General features: G+C 33.7%; 1 protein-coding gene across 1 annotated transcript; it reads left to right on the top strand.

The window, feature by feature from the left end:
* The first annotated feature begins 6,329 nt into the window (after nucleotides 1-6,329).
* On the top strand, nucleotides 6,330-7,535 carry LOC145168539 (F-box/kelch-repeat protein SKIP30-like). The gene has a single exon (XM_079087328.1). It carries the CDS (start codon nucleotides 6,375-6,377, stop codon nucleotides 7,482-7,484), a length of 1,110 nt encoding a protein of 369 aa, XP_078943454.1. The 5' UTR covers nucleotides 6,330-6,374; the 3' UTR covers nucleotides 7,485-7,535.
* Nucleotides 7,536-21,943: the final 14,408 nt, after the last annotated feature.

Genomic DNA, 21,943 nt, shown 5'->3' with positions numbered 1-21,943 from the left:
GGGCTTTTCCAAAGCCTATAAATAGGCCCCTTGAGATCCATTATAAAGTTGCTCTTTCTTGCTCTTTTTACGTCAAAAATTTACCGCCTCCCATGACGTGGCACTTCTTCGCCACGTCGTGGTTCCTGCATTTTTAGAATTTATGTTCTAATTTCTTATTTTACCCCCTCTCTACCTTCCTAAACCACACTTATCGATCCTTTCTCCTCCTAAATTTTATATCACCATCTTTAAACATAAAGACATAATTTATACTTTCAACAAAGATTCAATTTACAATTTATAGTAAATGACCAAAATTCCCTTATTAACCATAAATTTCTTAATAGTATTTATACATTATAATTATTACACACATATAGATATACATTATTCTTAACCTACTTAATCAAATTAGGACATTACAACAATTTTATGAAAAGCTAGGATCTGACTCTGACACTTGTATGTAAAACTATGATTTGGCCCCTGACATTGCAAGAAACGACCATGATTTGGCCCATGACAGAAAGTGATTGTAAGACTATGATTTGGCCCATAGCATTCACTTGAGGTTGTCATAGACCCATGGTTTTAGTATGTTGTGTGGCATTTTGGGGAACTCACTCAGCTTTGTGCTTATAGTTTTATGTTTAAAAATTTTAGGTACTTCTGGTTCTAAAGGGAAGTGTTTAACTTGATCGCACTGCATCCTCCTAGAGTTCTCTGTACTATCTATTTTATGACTTTACTTTGATGCTTTGAGAATACATTATACTCTGAATATCTTTTGAATGATTGAATGAATGGTTTTGGTTTCTTGAAAAATTAATTTGTTTACCTTGTATATTTTGGACGTTACAACACAGGCACATTGAACAAATATGTCTATTTGTTTAATCTATGGTTCTTTAAGTATCACAATGGTAGAAAAGGCAAACAATGTATGTTTCTACTTTTCATTCATTTTTGGTCTTGATTATTTCTATAAATATTTGGGGTCTTGTGTTTTTTGCTTTGCAAATAATGGTAAATCATGTTATTTTATCTCTAATATTGCTATAAAAGCATGAACATTTACCCTTAATTTGTTGTTTTTTTGCAGAAATCTTCATCATGCTCCTTAAGCTCCTTGGCGTTATCTCTCTATTGAGTCACCCTTTGAATGGAATTGTCCAAAATTATGGCTTTTTCCATCTTTAGTGATATGATATTAACGTGGATCTGTCAAAGGCATGCTAGGTACCTGTGAATATACCTTTTTCTGCTATCTTGTCAACCACTCCTTATGCACAAGGATTGGATTTGAGTGAAATACCTTTCATCTAGTACTGGTTAGGTCAAATAGTTCTTGGGTAGTTCACTTAAGATGCTGATAAATGAGGTAGCATATATATATATATATATATATATATATATATATATATATATATATATATATATATATATATATATATATACATATATATATATATATATATATATATATATATATATATATATATATATATATATATATATATATATATATATATATATATATATAGACACACACACACACAATAAATTGAATTAGAAAATGTGAATAGCTAAAATTTCTCTCCTTTCATTTCAGGACTCTGACATGACAATCTAGCTTTGATAAGCCTTTCTATGATTACCTCGCAGGGCAAAATTTGTGTACACTCGGTTTCGTGAGTTGAAAGAGCCTGTACTTACAACATTACCTTATTTCCTACCTTATCATGAGTTCAAAGATCATGATATATCATTATTTTATTTTGAATGAAATGGTTAAATTTGGAAAAAAAATGGTATAATTTTGAATAGTGTTCTTATAATAGGAAAGTCTTTGCAATATAATTATGTAATTAGGTATAGTTTTAAAGTATTATGCTTTAATTAGAAAAAAATTGAAATCTCAATGTTGTAATGGAAGTGGGATGATGTAAAAAAACAAATAAATGCAAGTACATTGCCATTTCTTGCAATTGGCAAGTACTATGTTGCATTTTATTGGTTACTGAAAGTGTGTTGCTGTTTTTTGAAAATTGGATGTTATTTTTTTGTTTAAAAGTCATATATTTTGTCTTTTTAGAACTTATTATTCTGTATTTTCTATACTACCTGTGACGAACTTACTATTCTATATTTTCTATACTACCTGTGACTTGTGCATCTTTTACTTGAATTAATGGTAGGTCGTTAACCTTCAAGGAGGTTTATATTTTAAATAAGAGTAAATTACACTAATGGTCCATATGGTTTGGGGTAATTTGCACGTTTGGTCCCTGACTTACTTTTTTTTCTCGGAAGGTCCCTACTGTTTGTTTTTGTTGCGCACTTGGTCCATGTCTTACCTAAAAAGACTGTTTTGCCCTTAATTTTTTAATTTATTTAAATAAACACACCTAACCCCACTTCCACCTCACATTATCTTACCTTACATACCCTATCTTATTTAAATAAATTTAAAAAATAAAGGCAAAATAGTCTTTTTAGGTAAGACATGGACCAATCGCGCAACAAAACCGAACTGTAGGGACCTTTCGAGTTAAAAAAAATAAGTTAGGGACCAAATGTGCAAATTATCCCAAACCATAGGGATCATCCGTGTAATTTACTCTTTAAATAACAATACCCACTTTTATCTATATCGTATTTCATTTTTTTTATTTACTTAGCTTATGATTTAAATATTGTAGTTGTCGAAGAGGAAGTGCACACAATCCATTGTGACATTTTCTGATGATATTGAATTGCCAAACGTTTTTTAATCCAGACGATTAGGTATGTTACTTTTTATTTCCCATTTTGTTCTAGATAAAATGTTGTATGGGTATTTGATGTTAAAAAAATATTTAAGAAAATACGGAAACATTTGGAAATCGAAGGAAAAAAGTAAATGATAAAATGCAATAAATAGAAGCATATTGTTTAGTTAATTTGTTTATTATAAAAACCTACTTCCACTTCTTTCCATTATCAATTTACTATATTGTACTTTTGAAAATCTCCATTAAAATGCAAACTAATTTTTACTATTATAATTGGGTAGTTTCTTTTCCCAAATATAATGTCTTAATTAGAAGAAAAAAAATGGAAATAGAATGATTTGATTAGGTACATTTTTGAAGTACAATGCCTTATGAAGTAAAAATTGAAAGTAAAAACATGATTGGTCCAGAATCAATTCTACATACACACAATAGATAGTAATAACATTTGAACAACTATGATATATATATATATATATATATATATATATATATATATATATATATATATAATAGATAGTAAAAACATTTGAACAACTATGATATATATATATATATATATATATATATATATATATATATATATATATATATATATATATATATAATAGATAATAAAAACATTTGAACAACTATGATATATATATATATATATATATATATATATATATATATAATTCCTTGATTATGATTAGGGATGTTATTCGGCCGGTTTTATCGATTATAAGTTTGTTCCATTTGGTTTGATTGATTTTTTTGACTTCCAATATATTAACCGAACCGAACCAAAGAAGGTTCGATTTAATCGTTTTCGATTTTAAACAAGTCGATTTAATTGGTTCAGTTTTCGTTAAATATGAATAACAAACATTTGAACAACTAATCAAGTGAGAATGTTTATGTCTCATGGAATGCAATCAACTTATAAGAAATATTAATAATAACAAAAGAGTGGCTAAACTAAAAGCACAAAATAACTTACAATAGCTAAAATTAATAATGCGTATAGTCATAACAATGGCTAATAAATATGGATGAACACATGTAAAACAGTGGCTAATAAATATGGATCAACACATGTAATCTAAAAATTCCTAAACCTTATTCTCACTTTCTAACTTATACTTCTATGATTACTAAACATTTAACAAAACTCAACAAATTCTTTGGACCATAATTCGTCGATCAAATGATAGACCTCCAAAAGCAACAAGAAAGATGAATAAATTCTACCGTTCGAGACCCTTTAAGATTTGAGATCATGGAATCATCATAAAAACCTAAAAATTTAATTCTACTTGTGTTTTTCCAAATTAACAATGAAATGTTTGATAATATTAGTTAGAGAGCAACTTACTTGATCAAAATATATATCTAACATTTTCAAGTGATGATATATCATATAAGTAGTTTGAATATTTTTGTGAGACAACGTTTATTGTGACTTAATTTGATATGTATGAGTTTGAAGTTGTGTTTTTTTCTTGTTAAGTAGTTTATTGTATAATAGTTTTATCATAGTGTGTTTATAAAGTCTTCAAAAATAAATGCTAGTGGTTAAAAAATGACTAAAGAAGAAAAAAAAATAAGAATTAAAATAAGGGGTGAAATGTCAAAAAGGAAAATATGATGGTTTAAATAAGCACCGAAGAGAAAAACAAGGGGTATAAATTGTCTATGGAATGTCTTTTGGTATAATTAATTGACTCACCAATAACTAAGATCCACAAAACAAGAAATACATTACAAATTTGAATAAGGGTATAGTTGTCAATACCCTTACAGTTTCAGTGAATTTATCAAAATCCTCATCTGGAAGAATCAGTGTCCAGAGATATATGTCAAGATATGCAATTCTAACAAATCAGTTTTCATGCAACGACTTGACTAAGCCATTTTATCCATTTAAACAAATATATTCGTGTTTGAGTTTTGTCTTATCAGGTTCCAAAAAATCATAGTATATAAGTCATAACATCAAGATATTTTCCATTATCAAGATTCGAAGATAAAATGTTTAATTATATAATAATGTTATTTATTACCAAAATATACACCGTCTTCAATCTTACATGTATTGTGTTAATTAATTAGGATTTTCTAATATGTACAAAACGTATATAAGAAACATTAATTATTAAAATTAAATATTATCATAATTAAATGTGAAATGCATTAAGTATAAGACATATTTCTAGTTAATAATGTAAAATGCTTGAATTATGGAAATTATGTTTTATAATTAATGCATTTCACGTCTAGTTATGATACTATTTTTATGATTAATTGTTTTATATGTAGTTTAGGCATATGTTAGAAAATCCGTAGTTAATAACATGGTTTAAGTCTGAAACGTACTTTGTTCATGAATTCAATAAATAAAAGTTAAAATTCCATTACATAAATAAACATTTAACCCAATATACTATGGATAACATTTAATATGTTCAAAGAATAAATATTATCCATGTTGGATAGTATTTCCCTAAATAATAAATAAACATGAATATTGTAATCATGTATTTTAGATTTTACTGTAACCTTTTTCAGCCCCTGATAACCTAAATAAAAATTAATTAATTAAACTTTTCTATCTCAGACATTCAATATTTTCGTAGTGTTTTTCCAACTCTATCTTACATTCGTATATAATAACAATGTCCATCACAAAATAGATATAACCCAAAAGTCCGACTCTTGTTAGTGACGATCCAAGACACTTGTAAACCAAAATCCAAATTCTTACATAAGTAGGTACTTGGTCGGGATAGTTATCTTATCTAAGTTATCTAGGTAACTTCACCCGTTTTAATCTATCTATATTTTGTTTTTCTTATGTTTCTTTGAACTTTTAATGATATACTTTTAAATTATTTTAATCACAAAGCTTAATTAATTGATAATAATATAATTTTATAATCATTGATTAATATTTTAAGTATTTATAAAAAAAAAAACAAAAAATTACGAGTCTATCGTCCCAGCCGAGTGTGAGCCGTCCATTTGTCACAAAACACTAAAAATCAGAAATTGGTCCAACCTCAAAAACAATGTTTTGACCATTCTACATTGTCCTTGGATTTCACAAGTATCTAATAGAAACAATAGTTTGGTTACTATCATAAAACATAGCAAAGAATCAAACATCAATGAACAAGAACGCTACATAGATTTTAACCACATGATCCAATCAAAATATGTTATTTTGTCTCTTAATCATCAAAATTCAAAGTTTGATCATTGTTTATCCTTTTATTTTACGATCTTATAATTTACTATTCTTATTATCTTATATTCACCATGTGAAAAGTTAGTATGAATTTTTTTTATCGGTTATATATTCAACTTGTAATTTATAACATGAATGAGACCAAACAATAAATGATTTTATAACAAGCCATTGCATGCGATTACTATAAGACTTAATTAAGACGTCCTAAGTCCTAACATTTAGTGACAAAAGAGACTAGAAGACTTGCATTTGATGCATAGTTTTAGTCGCTAAATCTAATTTCCTTAAGCCTATATAAGTCAATCAAAGTAAAATTTCCCAATTCCCGATCTTGATAACATTTCCAAGTCTATAGGCAACCTCTCCCCTATTCACTTCAATATTTCATGGGCTCCTTAACTTCATCTTCCCGGCCACCACGCCGTCAAGATGAAGATTCACCCCAATTCCGTGTTTATGCCTCGTTTTCAGCCAAAAATCCATCATCCGACATCAATATGTCTAACTGGATCGAGTGCTACAACCCATCAACCAACAACTGGTGCCGAGTTACCTCGATACCAGGGTTGGTTGAAAATCATGTTTTGAAAGGCTTCGCCATGGTCATTATAGCAGACTTCATTTACATCATCGGGGGTCTGCTTTGCCATAAAGGCAACAACTCCGATGATGTAAGTGAAGTTGACCTAGAAGTCTATCAGTCCGTACTAAGGTACAATATAAAAACCGATTCTTGGTTCAAATGCACACCACTTAAAGTACCACGATTCGATTTCGCATGTACGGTTTACAGAAACAAGATCTATGTAGCCGGAGGAAAATGCACAATCGATAGTGTAAAAGGTGTTTCTTCCTCTGAGGTCTATGATCCGGCTCTTGATGAGTGGGAGTTATTGCCAAACATGAGCACTTCGAGGTATAAGTGTGTTGGTGTAACATGGCAAGGCCAAATCTATGTTGTTGGAGGTTTTGCCGAATGTGAAGCTAATGATACAACTCAAGGGCCATTTAGTATGGCAAGAAGCTCAGCTGAAGTGTATAACACTACGACTAACAAATGGGATTTCCTACCACGTATGTGGGAGCTAGACATTCCACCTAATCAGATTGTGGTGATTGGAGGAAAGTTGTTTAGCTCCGGTGACTGTTACAAGAAATGGAAAGGGTTCATTGAGAAATATGATCGAGAGCTTAATATTTGGAATGAAGTTGATGGGTCATCACTATCATCCCCGACTTCTTTGTTGGATGTCACATCACCAAAACGACCACAAATGATACAACTATACCTTACAATGGCACCCATAGGTGCACGTTTGTTCTTTCTTGCTGGCTACCAAATGACTACTGATGATGAGACACTGAGGTTCAGATCAGAGGTTCATGTTTTTGATACATCGGTAAATGGTGGTGGATGGACGAGTTTAGAGCCAGTCATCGAAGATGGTGAGAAAGAGCTTTCGTGTCATTGTTCGGTTTACAAAGGACGTGGCTAATGAGGTATCATTAATCAGATAATGTTTTCTTATGAAGATATATATATATATATATATCTATGTATTAAAATAAAATCATATGTTAAAAATAAAACAAAAGACATGAGAGTAATGAATAATGATGATGATAATAAATGAATAAATAAATGATAATTTAAGAATCTTCTTGGGAGCATTCGACGTATTCTTGAACATTATCATGTATATTTCTGTTCTTTTTTCTGTGAATGTATATTATCAACATTGTTGATCATTATATATATATATATATATATATATATATATATATATATATATATATATATATATATATATATATTGTCTGTATAACAGATGTAATATGAACAAATATCGTTGGTTTTGGTTGAATGAAGATGCATTTTTAGGTATTCTTAATATTCATTACTGATGACACTACTAATGGGAGACCGCTTTTGCTAGTTTGAAAGCATTAGAAAATTTCTTGATGTAAATACTTAGATCATAGTAAGAATCTTATAAGAACCAGACTTAAATGATTTGCGTTTAAGAAAAATATTACATGGATTAGTTGGCCTTAAGAACGATAGCAAAGTAAACTAATTCACTACTTGATCGGGTTAAAGATTTAATTAATCTTGCATAAATTACCTTTTTTTGTCTTATGTTGTGATTTAGGGACAAAGTCATCCTAAGATATAAATATTTTCTAACACACGCTAAATTGGGGATAAATTTTTTAATCTTTTAGTTAAAAATTTAAAAAATGGTTATATTGTTTATTTAATCAAAGTGTTAGATTTAACTATTTGAGATTTGGAGTTAATATGTTTAATCATGAGTTACCCCTTTTAACTAGACATTGGACCATTTATTGTACGAACATTTATTGTTTGGGGTCAAACTAGAAGTTAGGATACTTGAAATGTTAAGAAAATCTCAACTTGGGTACATTTTATAAATTGAAGCTAATTAGGAATATGACATCGAAGCTGAAGATGAGCATGGTATCGAAGCATTGGCTAGAATAATCAACCAGAAAAGTTAGGAGAGGATCTTGAAAAACAAGCTGAACCATGCTATATATGACAAGAATGGAGGGGTTTCATGTCTTGATAAGGCATTAAAATAGTGATGGTGTTAAAAAATGCAGAATGGGGAATAGGTTTAGCAACATACTGTATGATAATCCCTTTTGGTTCCTCCTTTTGTAATAGGCCCACCATTTGTTACACATGTCCACTTGTTTGTCAACATTAGTTGTAGATGGGCATTTAAACATTTGTTTGGCCTTTTTGAACTAGGTTGTACAAATGGATGTATTGTACATCATCAATTATGTAGTGTTTTTGTGCTTACCATTCCTTCAATTACTTAAACTACATTACCATTTGTGTAGTGTTTTGGGCTTACACTAACTTAAGTACATGACCATTGCCCGTTGCCATACGTTAAAGTTCATTATTATCCAAAGCACATAACCTTGAAGTTGAAATTACATTACCAATACCAAAAACAAAATACCATTGTATGCACTAATGATATCAAACTATATTATCATTTTGCTTTGAAGGTACATTAACGATAACAACAAACAAGCCCAATTATAGGATCAATACATCAAAGTAACATTTGCCAAAAAACTAGTACTTTTAACAACAAAAGTACCATAAATGGGTCCATTAATACAATCACTACCGACATCACTATTATAATCCTTAAGGATGGACAAAGTCATCATTAGATGGTGGCGGGTTCAGGCCAGCACCCGTGGTCCCATGGTTTTGTCATGACACAGGTTCAGCTAGGTGAGGGTTGGTCAGGTTCACCATCCGAGTGAACCCATTCTATCCTCTCTTCTAGTACTTGTACCATATACTTTATAACTTGTATCTTGGGAGTGAGTTGGAAAAGATAAATTATGTATTATGGGTTAAGTAAGATGAAAAAAAAAAAAAAACAACTCATGTGGTGTTTAGATGACAAGAGGGTTGAAAGAGATGGACTCTCTCCACCCTAATAACATCAACATGTTGATCTTCTATTGCTCAAATTGGTTCTTGGAAAATCTGTGTTCTCCTTTAAATTAGTATGTAGTTCTAGTACCACATTCTTGTAGTCTTGGGTTTGGTAGGGGTGGGTCATCCTCAATCACAACTTTTTGATTGATTTGCAAATACAAATAAGAAATTAATTAAAACTTTCATATTCAATAGGAAAACTTGAAAGCAAAATTTACCTAAAAATGAGGGCAATTCTTAAACTTTTTTCCTGGGTTATTCTGATACATGAAATCGATGGTATTGATTCAACATCACACCATCAGTTAACTCATCCTCCTTTTTATTGTTTTATTTCGAATAAATCTGCTAGCTTGGTACCGAAGAAGAAGTCATGGTGAAGAAGGAAGAATATGATCGAGTGTTTATATGATGGAATAAAAGCTTATTTATATTTTATTATTGCGTTAATATATCATAGTCAGCATTTTTATGTGCATGTGGCCACCGATGTTGATACAAAATCAACTTTTTGGCATGATTTAGAAGGCTACCGTCTTATTAAGGCCAACATATTTATATAGACATGTGGTCACCAATATTGATACAAAATCAGCTTTTTCACATGATTTACAAGGCCACCGTATCATTAAGGCCACAAATAATTGTTTTAAAAGAATATATACTACATGCCAAAAAAAAAAAAAAAAAAAAAAAAAAAAAAAAAACTTTAACTAAAAGGGTATTTTTATAAATAACTCTATACAAAAGTGTTGCTTCTATTTTAACTTAATGGAAATAATATTTAACTGGATACTATATATGGATATTTTACTTGACATAAAGAGCTTAATGGAGAAAATCAGAGAAACGAAACCTTCTCATTAAGCTATGGCTTTATTATAATGTTGTTCTTATTACTTTTTCATCCATTTGCTAATTTCTTCGTCATTTTAACAAACATTTTTATAAATTATTTAACCAAATATATCGATTAGACAATCTACAACTCTTAATATTATCTTTTACAATAAATTGATAAAAAATAATATAAAAATAGCATACCAATAAATGATATTCAATCAATTCACTATATTTAACACAAAAAAACAATTTAGGCATAGTCATTTTTATCCAATTTTTATCATTTTAAAAAACAAGCTTTATATTTATTAGGTTTTAACCAATTTGATTCATATTTTTTACAATTATTTTATAAATTATATTATCAAAGATTTATAACCAAAAACAATTGTCATATTATTATAATATGTATTGCATTTTAAATTATTAAATATAATAATACGAACAACAAAATTAAATAAAGAATATAATTATATAAAAAAATAAACTAAAAATAAACAAATTCAAAGTAAAATGATCAATTTGTAATAGTTATACTAACATTATATTAGTATTAAATTAGTAGCGTAACACTATCTTTGATGTAAACTTTAGTATTCGGTTGAAACAAATTAACACCAAGTTTGATGTAAATTTTGAGTTTTAGTATGTGTATTGAGACGTTTTTAAAAAGAAAAAACTAATATGACATAAAGACTACTACATCGATCATATCTTATTTAAGGGAGTGAAATAGTGGCAAAGCTTAATTATCTTAAGTTATAAAAAATTAATTATATCTTTGTAGGACACTTATATGGAGTTATATTATTAGTGAATTTAGGTATCAAATAATGAAATGATTTTCATTCTTTTTCTAAATTGAATCAAAAGTGGTGTTTCACATTCAAAATTATCGATTTATCACATTTATGTCATTACTAGTACTACTTTAATTTACAGATAAAAATATAATTTATTGCCTTCTTAAATTCTTGTAGATCTAATGAATGTAACTGAAACTTGAGTGTCAAAAGTGATATTCAAATCTGACTTATTCAATAATATTTTGGAACAATCATCCATATTCTCTAAGGTTGGAGGGAGAGATGTCACACTTGTCACGGTCCACGTAAACGTCACATCAGATTTGCCGCATTACAGCAAAATCTTGTCATTTACATGACGCGGGTTGTCATGCTTTCCATGTTACTTTTTATTTTAATAATAATTTTATATAAATAAATCAATATAAATAAATTATTTTAATAAAAACTTAAATTTCATTAACTTGAAAGAAAACCACACACTTACATTTAAAAAACATAACACACTTAAAATTAAATTAATACACACTTACAAGTAAAAAACATAACACACTTGAAATAAAAAATTTAATTAGAAAACAACGAGTTTAAATTTGAGCAAATTTTAGGGATTGTCTCACAATTTGTCAAAACTCAACAAGCCGCAAATGTTTGTTAGCTTCAACACGGTAAGCCTCAAGAGCATTCTATAGCAAAATATTTTCATTTTCACTATTTTCAGCTTCATGCATCACCCTACGAAACACATTGTTAAACTGAGTTGCAAGTGCGTTTGCTTGTCTCCATTTGGAGTAGATTTTTTCTTTACGTCGAGGTACAAGGGCTTTGCGGTTGTATTTTTTGGCAACTCTCCTCCAAAAAGTTGTAGTAGGGAGGTTAATGTGGATTGGGTCTTCTGTTACATCAACTTATGAAAGAGCCAGTAACATCTCTTTTTCAGGGGACCAAACACGAACCACGCGAGCCATTAGCGATGAGGTTTTGAAGAAGATGAAAAATAAGAAAGTTGGGAGAATTGAATGAAGATTTGAATGAGATTAAGAATGAAAAAGGATGATGATATTTATAGTTGAAGATTGAGGGTTTAAATTTTGAAATTTTGAAGAAAAAAAAAACAGTTATATTTTTGAAATTAGGTTTTTTTTTAAAGATGGTATTTTTTGAAAAAAGAAATTTGAGTAAATGGTAAAAAAATGGAAAAATAGGTATTAATGTTTCTCTCTCATCGGTAAAACCCACCGAGTTGTCGAGCCGAGCTCGGCATGTAGAGGCCTCGGTCCGATGCTCGCCGAGGTTGCCGACCCAATGTCGAAGCCACTCCCACTAGCCTAATAGGGATAATGAATTCAAATGGTAATATATTTTTGGATTTGTACACATTTGGTCATTCAGTGTTTTTCGTCCATATTTACCCCCTTCAACTTGTTTAAACTATACACATTTAGTCCTTATGACCGATTACTCCAGGTAAGTTAAGAAAAATGATTTAATAGGGTAATATATTTAACACTCTGTACACATTTAATCATTATATGTTTTTGTTGCAAAATAAGTCTTTGTTGTTCAGGTTTTGCTCACTGCATCCTACGAGGGAACAATCATTAATGAGGTGTTCAAGGTTATTGATGCTTATGGCCATCACGACCTCGACTACTTGGTTGAGTAGGTCTTGTGGTTTGGCTTAGGTTTTGTCTTCTGAACGTCGTAACTTCTTCATATGATCTTGGATATTAACGATTTTTATATCCACATGTTCATATTTGAGTCTACTACAACTTTCGTTTGGATTACTCCCGTTAAAAAGTAATATATTTTTACTTACGATCTTTATATCCATGTGTTCTTTAGCAATGTATGTATGAACGTTCTTTTATTAGCAGTCCAACAAATCCTGAATAACATGTGGATATAAAGATCGGACGTAAAAATATATTACTTTAAATTACTCTAATTATTAGCGTTAAAAAGTAATATATTTTTACTTACGATTTTACAGAAAAACGTTCATACATACATTCATAAAGAACGCCTAGATATAAAGATCGTTAGTAAAAATATATTACTTTTAACGAGAGTAATCTAAAAGAAAGATATAGTAGACTCAAATACGAACGCGTGTATATAAAGATCGTTAAAATCCAAAATCGTATGAAGAAGTTATGACGTTTAGAACACAAGACCGAAGCAACCAAGCAGCTGAAGTTGCAGTAGCCATAAGCATCAACAAAAAACATAAGATGATGAACCATTGTTTTCAAATCAAATCCATAGAAACAGAGTATCAAATAATTGCTCAAAACATAAATCAGCAGGAGGATGTGTACAATCACGTCTTTGTTTTGCCTAGATCATCTAATGTACCTGAAAACACTGAAATCAACAACTGTAAGCCGAAGCTTAGCGAGTTCCCCCAAAATACCTCAAACAACAATATATATATATATATATATATATATATATATATATATATATATATATATACACACACACACACACAATGCATGCACACCAGACCCACAACATAACATTGGATTGCCCCCGAGCCCACAACATAAGACTGGAATGCCATCCCGTCCCTCAGCTTATGACTGGATTTCCCCCAAACCCACAGCATAAGATTGGAATGCCCTCCCGGCCCTCAGCTTATGACTGGATTTCTCCCGTGTTTTTTATCTTACAACACAAAGAAGTATTGCCTCAACCCAACCACACCATGTCGACATATGCAAACAATAATCAATAACCAACAAGTACAGGTAATCATATAGATCTACCAAATCTAACCTATCAATACAATATACCAACATCCTACACACAAGGACACAAACTACAGTACAAAGTATAGTGAGAAAACTCACCTCGTAGTCTAGAGGATATCAATATTGATCACAGATCCAATAATCAGCACTACAGGTCACCTATACAACAAACATAGACCAAATCTAAAACTACAGCCCAAACCCCTAAATTTGACCTAAAGTCAAACTTGGTCAAAAAGTCAATGTTCAAAGTCAAAGTCCAGATCAAAAATCCTCATCAGATAGTTGTCACGACATGGCCAATCCTTATCCACGTCGTGATCGCTAACCGACAGAATAGTAGCGGCCCTCCTTCCGTCCCCACGTCGTGGCATCTAACCGCTACATCGTGGCGACGGTGCATAAATGTCTATAAGCATTTAGCCCTTAATACACTAAGCCTTTAACCCAACTTTTCCAAAACAGTTCTAGGACCCCTAAAGGTCCATAAAAATCCAAACTTATGTTGGATTATGTGTCTAAACCAATAACTAAATTGGTATATACTTGTATTAAAACAGAGTTCTTTTGGGTTGCCTCAAACCTAGTAATTGACATAACGACTTTTGTAGAGAGTGGTTGATTTATTAGTTTATTACAAGGTTGTGAAAATCGTTCGGCGGTAGCTTAGCGGTCGACTGGTGTTAAGCGATTAATCGGACTAGTCGGTGATTAATCAGTGATTAATCGAGGACTCTAAATTACTAATAAAATTATTTAAAAAATTAACATATCCTAAAAAAATAAGAATTTGAAAATTTAAAATTTTAAAATTTTAAAATATTGAAAATTTTGGTATAATATTTTTAAATTTGAAAATTTGAAAACTTGAAAATTTGAAAATTTAAATTTTTTGGTGTAATATTTGAAAATTAAAAATTTTCCTGCCTATGACCGCCGAGGACCGCTAAGCCTGAGTTTGACCGATTTTGACCAATTTCTGCCAAGCACCCTAATCGTAATCAGTTCAAGGCCTCCAAACGATTAATCGGCCGCCGATGCCGATTTCTACAACACTGATTTATTATAAGATTAATAAATAGCAATAAATAATTTATTAATATTGTGAGAATAATATATTAATTTGAAATAGTGTTATTTAATTAATAATTAATCAAAAATTAAATGGAATTAACTTTGGGATTAGTTATAATAATTAAAAGTATAAGGACTAAAGGTGACAATGTTCCAAAGTTGGGCATTGAAAGATTCCAGAACCTAGCCACATTAGGGGAACAGTTTTGGAGGTTCCTAGGGCTTCTTGGAAGCCTTAGGGAGCAAGAAAAATGATAAGGGTTATCTAATAAAATATGCCTTATCCAAGACTCCTTACTTACCTATATAGACCCCTTATGATGTTTATTATTTTCGACCACTCCTCTAAGAGCCTTAGAGCCAAATATTTACATCCCCTCTCATCCCCCCTCTTAAGTCTTCTATTGCTAGGGTTTGGGTACAAACCATTAGAGGCACAAGATTTTCAGTGTTTGCTTTCTGAAAAAGGAATTGTTGATTATTTGCTACAATAATCAAAAAGTATGTAAACCCTAAAACCCTTTGTGATTTTCGAAATCATTAGGGCACTCATAGGGTTCTTGATGTTCAATTGTTTGTTGCAAATCAATAGAGAAAACTTAGATCCAATAGGTTGCATGTGAAATTAGGGTTAAGTTTTTTTCTGCCACATATTTTTTTTGTAACCTATAAGACATATCAATGGTATTAGAGCCATTATTCTCAATTGATCTTGTACAATGTTGAATATATCAAAATTAGGGTTTATAGAAATTGATCTTGCATAATGTTGAATAAAATCTCACTCTAGTTACTTTAGGAAAAATATGAAAAAGTATGCTAATCCATGAAAACGCACATCATACTTTAATATGTCGTTAGTGGAGCGTGTGTGGTTAACTGACACACTAATAGGGACTTTAAAGAGAAATGACGGACATCTCGAAAATTATCATTGTTAATGGAGCATGTGTGGTAAACCGTCACATTAATTGGAGATGATAAATGACATCGAGGGTGCCAAGCGTGTTTGCATGGTTATTCACATCTTGTTTGAGATCCTCATCATCCCAGTCACAAAGAGAATAGTATAATCTGAGATTAAACATGTCATTGATAAGAGACAATGAATCTAAAAAGATCTAGGAATTTCTTAGTTTAAAATTGGTGAATTGTTTTTTTACCTACCTTCATAAATTCGCAATAAGATTACAACATCCCTCTTCTTAGTTGTGAATAGTTATCATGGATCCTAGCCTTGAATTATAATTATGGGTTAAAATATTAAGGATTTATATCAACTACCTAAAACTACTTTCATAAAGATGTCGGGATTCAACCACGTTGCTTCTGGTTCACACCTCCTTCGTGCTTTATCACCACACATCCCAGATGAGCAACCGTCACTTATATCCATACTTATGAGACTTGAAAGACATGATATCACTAAAGCTTTAATAAATGGCAAGTACAAAGAAGGAACTTTATTTGCTAGTGGGATCGTGATTGTTATGTTAAGTGTTTCAAGTTAGCAATGCTATTTATAGGAAACAAAGGTTACAAATTTGCAAGTTGCAAGTATGGAAGTTGCTTCACTATAGAAAGATTTAAGGGGAGAGGGCACTTATACTTCATTTCAAATCTAAAAGTTTAGATTGAAGGATCTGATAGAACTTAGTCATGAACATATATGAATATCATGTTGAAATGATTCAACATAGGAAATTTAATATATGGAAATATTATAGCAAGCGACTGATCAAGTATCATGTCTTTATGTAAAACATTATGTATCTGTAACATCTGTGACATGAGGTAATGATAATTATTTAATATCTTTGTAATTAATTGTTGGGCTATGAGACAAATAGTGGATTATTGAGTTGGGCCTTTAGCAAGTGGGCCGTTCTATTTGGGCTGCCCGAAGACGTACGCTGGGCATAAGCTTGGCGTACACGGGGCGTAGTGCAACATTGGATGCGGGGGGTTCATGCGCGTACGCGCAACATACGTGAGCAGACTCAAAACCCTAATTTTTAGGGTTTAATCCATATAAATACAACATTATATCCCACACCCTAGCCTCCTTACCAGCCACCTTGACTCAGAAAAACCCTAGAAACCTAACCCTCTTCATCTTTATGTGATTTTGACCTTGTTGAGCAAATTTTGGTGATTTGAAGCTTGGAAGGAGAAAGAAGAACTTGAAGAAGAAGAACTTTAGTAGCTTGAGCTCAAGGATCTAAGATAACATCACCATTTAGCACTCATTTGAGGTAAAAAGCTCTCAACTTGCCTCATGAATGCTTAGATCTATGATAATGGTGTTTTGGGACCTTTTTGGTCCCAAGAATGGATTTTTATGGTTCAAATCCGTTTCTAGGCTTAGGGTTGCCACCCTTAGTGCTACATGAGTCCCAAGAACAGAAAAGTTTCTCTCTTGAAAGTCTTTTGTGACCATGCATGAGTTCTAGTCATTTCCATGGAAGTTAGTTGTCATATTTCAAGTTTGGGTCCATTTGGTGGGTTGCAAGCCACCAAGTAATCAACTTTATGGATTAAGACACTTTATTGGACTCAGATCTTTGTTTGGAGCTTAAGGTCTTAAGGGATTAAGCCCTTTTGGAGTTGATGGCTTAACAGGGTAGTACGATGGGCGTACAAGCCCGTACGCTTAGCGTACAGAGGAGTACACCCCGCGTACTCACTGGATTCAGATTCTTCGTTGTTTGGGACTTGGTTTGGGCCAATCTTTGGACTTCTTAGCTATTGGGCCTTAGTGGGTCATCAAGAGTCAGTTATTGGGTTAAGGACATGTTGGGCTTAAGGGAAGGCCCATTTGAGGAGTTGGGCCCAATTTAGAAAATTGGGCCATTAGTGGGCTTGGAATGGTTAGATAGAATTGGACCATGGACGTTATGGAATTGGGCCCAGGTTATGGTCCAAATTAGATCAGGGGGTAAAATAGTCATTTTACCCTAAGCAGGATTTTTGGATTTTGATTAAGTATTATTGAGATAATGATAGTCGGGAGTCGTTGGAGCAACCGATAGAGATTCCTTACCGTGAGATTTTAAATTCAGCTTTGCGAGGTGAGTTTCCTCCTATATGAACGGGTCGAAGGCACCAATGTCGACCCGTATATGTATGCTAGTATGCTCTGGACCAAGGTTCGATGTCGGGCAGTGCCCGATGTAGGTTTATATGTTTCCATATTTCGATCCGATGTCGGGCAGTGCCCGAAGAATGTTTGTATGCTTGATGTCTTCGTGATTCTTGCATGTGTCTGTTTTGTATGTTTCCGGACTTCGGTCTGATGCCGGGCAAAGCCCGAGGAATGTTTGTATGCTTCCGGATTTCGGTCCGATGTCGGGTGGGGCCCGAGGAATGTTTATATGTTTATGTTACGTGATTATTATTTTTATTTGTTGATATGTTTATATGTATACCGAGCTTTGCTCGATGCAGGATTTGGGTCCGATGTCGGGCGGGCCCGAATGTGGAACAGTGTCCGATGCCGGGCGGGGCCCGATGACGCGGGCAAGGCCCATGATATGTTATTATGTGATTATGTGTATGGTATGTGGTAGTTTGGGGAGACTCACTAAGCTTCGTGCTTATAGTTTTCAGTTTTGGTTTAAGGTACTTTCGGTAGCAAAGGGAAGATGTAACACCCTTTCTGAAAGTATCTGTTTATGGATTTCAGAGGCCAAGGCTAGGGGCGTTTTGGTCTTTTATGGGTTTTGAGTTTTTATTTGAGAGGTTTTGGGCTGGGGTGTGTCGCTAGAAGCGTAGGGCTTCTCGCCACCTTTTCGTGGATATGAAGTTCGTCGGAAACGGACTTGGAATGAAGGAGTTATGACACTTTGAAGTTACTGGCATTAATGATCCCTAATGGAAAAAGTTGACAAGGAAGGACCATGCATGCAAAGTGGAAGGCGCGTGGGTACGCCCGACGTAAGCTGGGTTACGCCTAGCGTATAAAGGAGGAGGATCGCGGGTGCTTTAGGCATACGCCCAGCGTACGTCCAGAGTCCAAAAACCCTAAATTTTAGGACATGCCACTATAAAAAGAATGATAAGCCTCAAGGGTCAGCCTCCATTTCACCCTTGGACAGCCACCACGAAACCCTAATCCTCCCTTGAGTGTTCTTGAAGCTTTGGTAGCCATTAGTGAGCATTTTGGTGTTATAAAACCATTTTCCAAGCAAGGAAGGAGCAAAGCAAGGTGGTAGATCAAAGGAGAAGTTGTAGATCTGGGACTTTTGCCTCTTTCCAGACCCTTTCAAGGTATAAAGTTTTGAGCTTGATGATTGTTCTCTTAGATCTCTATTAGGAGGAGTTTATGGACTCTTTTAGTCCAAAGAATGGATCTTTTGATGAAATCTCGTGTTTGAGCTTAGGGTTGCCACCCTTAGAGCTAAAAGGGTCCCATAAGCAGTAAAGTCTCCATCTTGAATGTCTTAATGGGTTCATTCATGAGATCTAGCCATTTCCATGGAAGTATGTGGTTACATTTCAAGTTTGGGCTCTTTTGGTGGGTTGCAAGCCACCAAGTAGTCGACTTTATGGATTAAGACATTAATGAGGACTTGGATCTGTGTTTGTAGCTTCTGGCTTGTAGTATTAAGCACTTAATGGATAAGTGGCTGAACAGGGTTGTACGCTGGGCGTACAAGCAGGTACGCACGGCGTACAAGCCATCAGCCAGTATGCTTAGCGTACATAGATGTACGCCCCATGTACGTATCAGATTTGGGCTTTGCGTTTTTGCCCTCAGTTTGGGCCAATTTTTGGCTGTTTGGGCTTGATGGGCCATCAGAAGTCAGATAATATGGGCCAAGGAAATTTTTGGGCTTAGGGTAAGGCCCATTAAAGGGATTGGGCCAATTTAGCAAATTGGGCCACTAGTGGGCTTGGGAAGCTCACTTAGTGTTGGGCCTTTTTTCATTTTGGTTTGGGCCTTAGTTATGGACCAAGTTGGCCTAGGGGTAGAATGGTCATTTTACCCTAAGAAGGATTATTATATTGGACTAGGTGATGTTTGGTATTGGTAGTTCGGGAAGCCGAAGGGTCAGCAGCTCGGGAATTGACGGTCAGTAGCCAGAGGGGTATCAGCAGGGTTCAGCAGTGCGAGGTGAGTCTCCTCACTGTGTGCATGGGTCTATGGCCACAATGCCGGCCTATTATGTTTGTGTATAGTAGGAAGACCCGGGGGTTAGCCCTAGGCATTATTATGATACATGTTCCGGATTACGATCCGATGTCAGGCGAGGCCCGAGGTATGTTAGTATGCTAGTTATACTTGTTGTCTGTGTGATACTTGTATGTGCCTGGTAGGGAGGTGAGTGTGGGTGTGGTCCCGCATCTCATCATTAGTTGAGTATGGACGGGGTTCCGTATCTCATTATTAGCAGAGCAGGGGCGAGGCCCGATTTAGGAGGGAGGTGAGTGTGGGCGGGGGCCCGTATCTCACTATCATCAGGGCTGTAGACGGGGTTCCATGACTCATCAGTAGCAGGACAGGGGCGAGGCCTTAGATCAGGAGTATAGTAGAGTATGTTTAGTTATTTGTTATGTGTTATGTTATATGTTTGTATGTGTTTAGCGGGAGAGGCCCAGAGACAGGCGGGGCCTAAGAGAAACATATTTGTATACCAAGTGGGGCTCGATGCCAGGTGGGGCCTGATGTCGGGCGGCGCCCGATGCCGGAGCTAGTCCGATGCCGAGCAAGTCCCGATGCAGCGGGCGGGGGCCCAGTATGTGATTATGTATGTGGTATGTGGTAGGTTGGGAAACTCACTAAGCTTCGTGCTTACGGTTTTCAGTTTTGGTTTCAGGTACTTCCGGTAGCGGAGGGAAGAGCTCGGGATGATCGCATGACACACACCAAGACGTTGTTAGCCTGGGATGTTTACTCTGATAAAATAAATATGTTTGAAATGATACTTGATTTCATATAAGGATTCTGTATGACTTGATTAATGATTTTAAAACGAAATTTTTTGTCATGGTTTTTGGGATGTTACAGAAGAGCTCGGGATGACTGCAGTGCACACACCATGATTTTAGCCTGGGATGTTTTACTCTGATATATTTGACAGATGTTTATGATGTTTTGAGATACAATGACTTATGATTTTATGTGATGATTTGATAACTATGGTTTTTATGAATAATTAAAAATGAAATTTTTAGACCGTATTTTTGGGATGTTTCAAGTTAGTATCAGAGCTTTGGTTTGAGGGATTCGGGCACACTCTCGGGTGTGTCTGAACTCAAACTGAGGACTTGGTATAAAATTTTTAAAAGAAAAACCATTTTTACAAAAAGGATTTTGAAAAGAGAAAAAGGTGTGGTGCATGCAATCAACTGAGCTCAAGTAAGTTCTCCCAAATTACCCATACATGTTTGTTATGCTATGATATGATTATGAGAACTGCATGCTAGATTAGGGCTAAGGATCTAGAAAGGATGCCTTGTATGCCTGCTATATGTGTATGAGAACTGCATGCTAGAGTAGAGCTAAGGATCTAGGAAGGATGCCTTGTATGCCTACTGTATGAGCTTATGAACTGCATGCTAGTACTGATTAGTCAGTAATATGATGGCCTGATTAGGATATGATTGGTTTTGTTTACTCAATGCTCGAATGCTGCTTGCTTTGAGCTTTTAGGAGTTCTAGTTATCTTTAACTAACTAGTAAATAAATATGTTAAGTTACATATTACGAGGACTAAATAATTTCATAAGGTTAGGTTTAGCTCTATTTCGCAACTCTCTTTTGAGTCTAACCATTGTAGGGTAGGACCTCTCATTAGAAGAACTATCTGGTCTTAGTGATATGTAATGGTATTCGCGAGCTAGTTAGGGAGAGATAGCAGGGACTTCTTATGCAGCTGATGGCGGAGAGTGGGTCGGAGATTACCCTAGGGCAAGCCTATGATGAGATTAGCATGAAGAGAAGTAGTAGTAGAAAGGACTTGGTGGAGTCAAGG

Source organism: Lactuca virosa, chromosome 4 (genome assembly GCF_052849685.1).
Source record: "Lactuca virosa cultivar CGN04683 chromosome 4, Lactuca_virosa_CGN04683_v6, whole genome shotgun sequence".
Taxonomy (NCBI): domain Eukaryota; kingdom Viridiplantae; phylum Streptophyta; class Magnoliopsida; order Asterales; family Asteraceae; genus Lactuca; species Lactuca virosa.
This window is presented reverse-complemented; position numbering and strand designations above follow the sequence as displayed.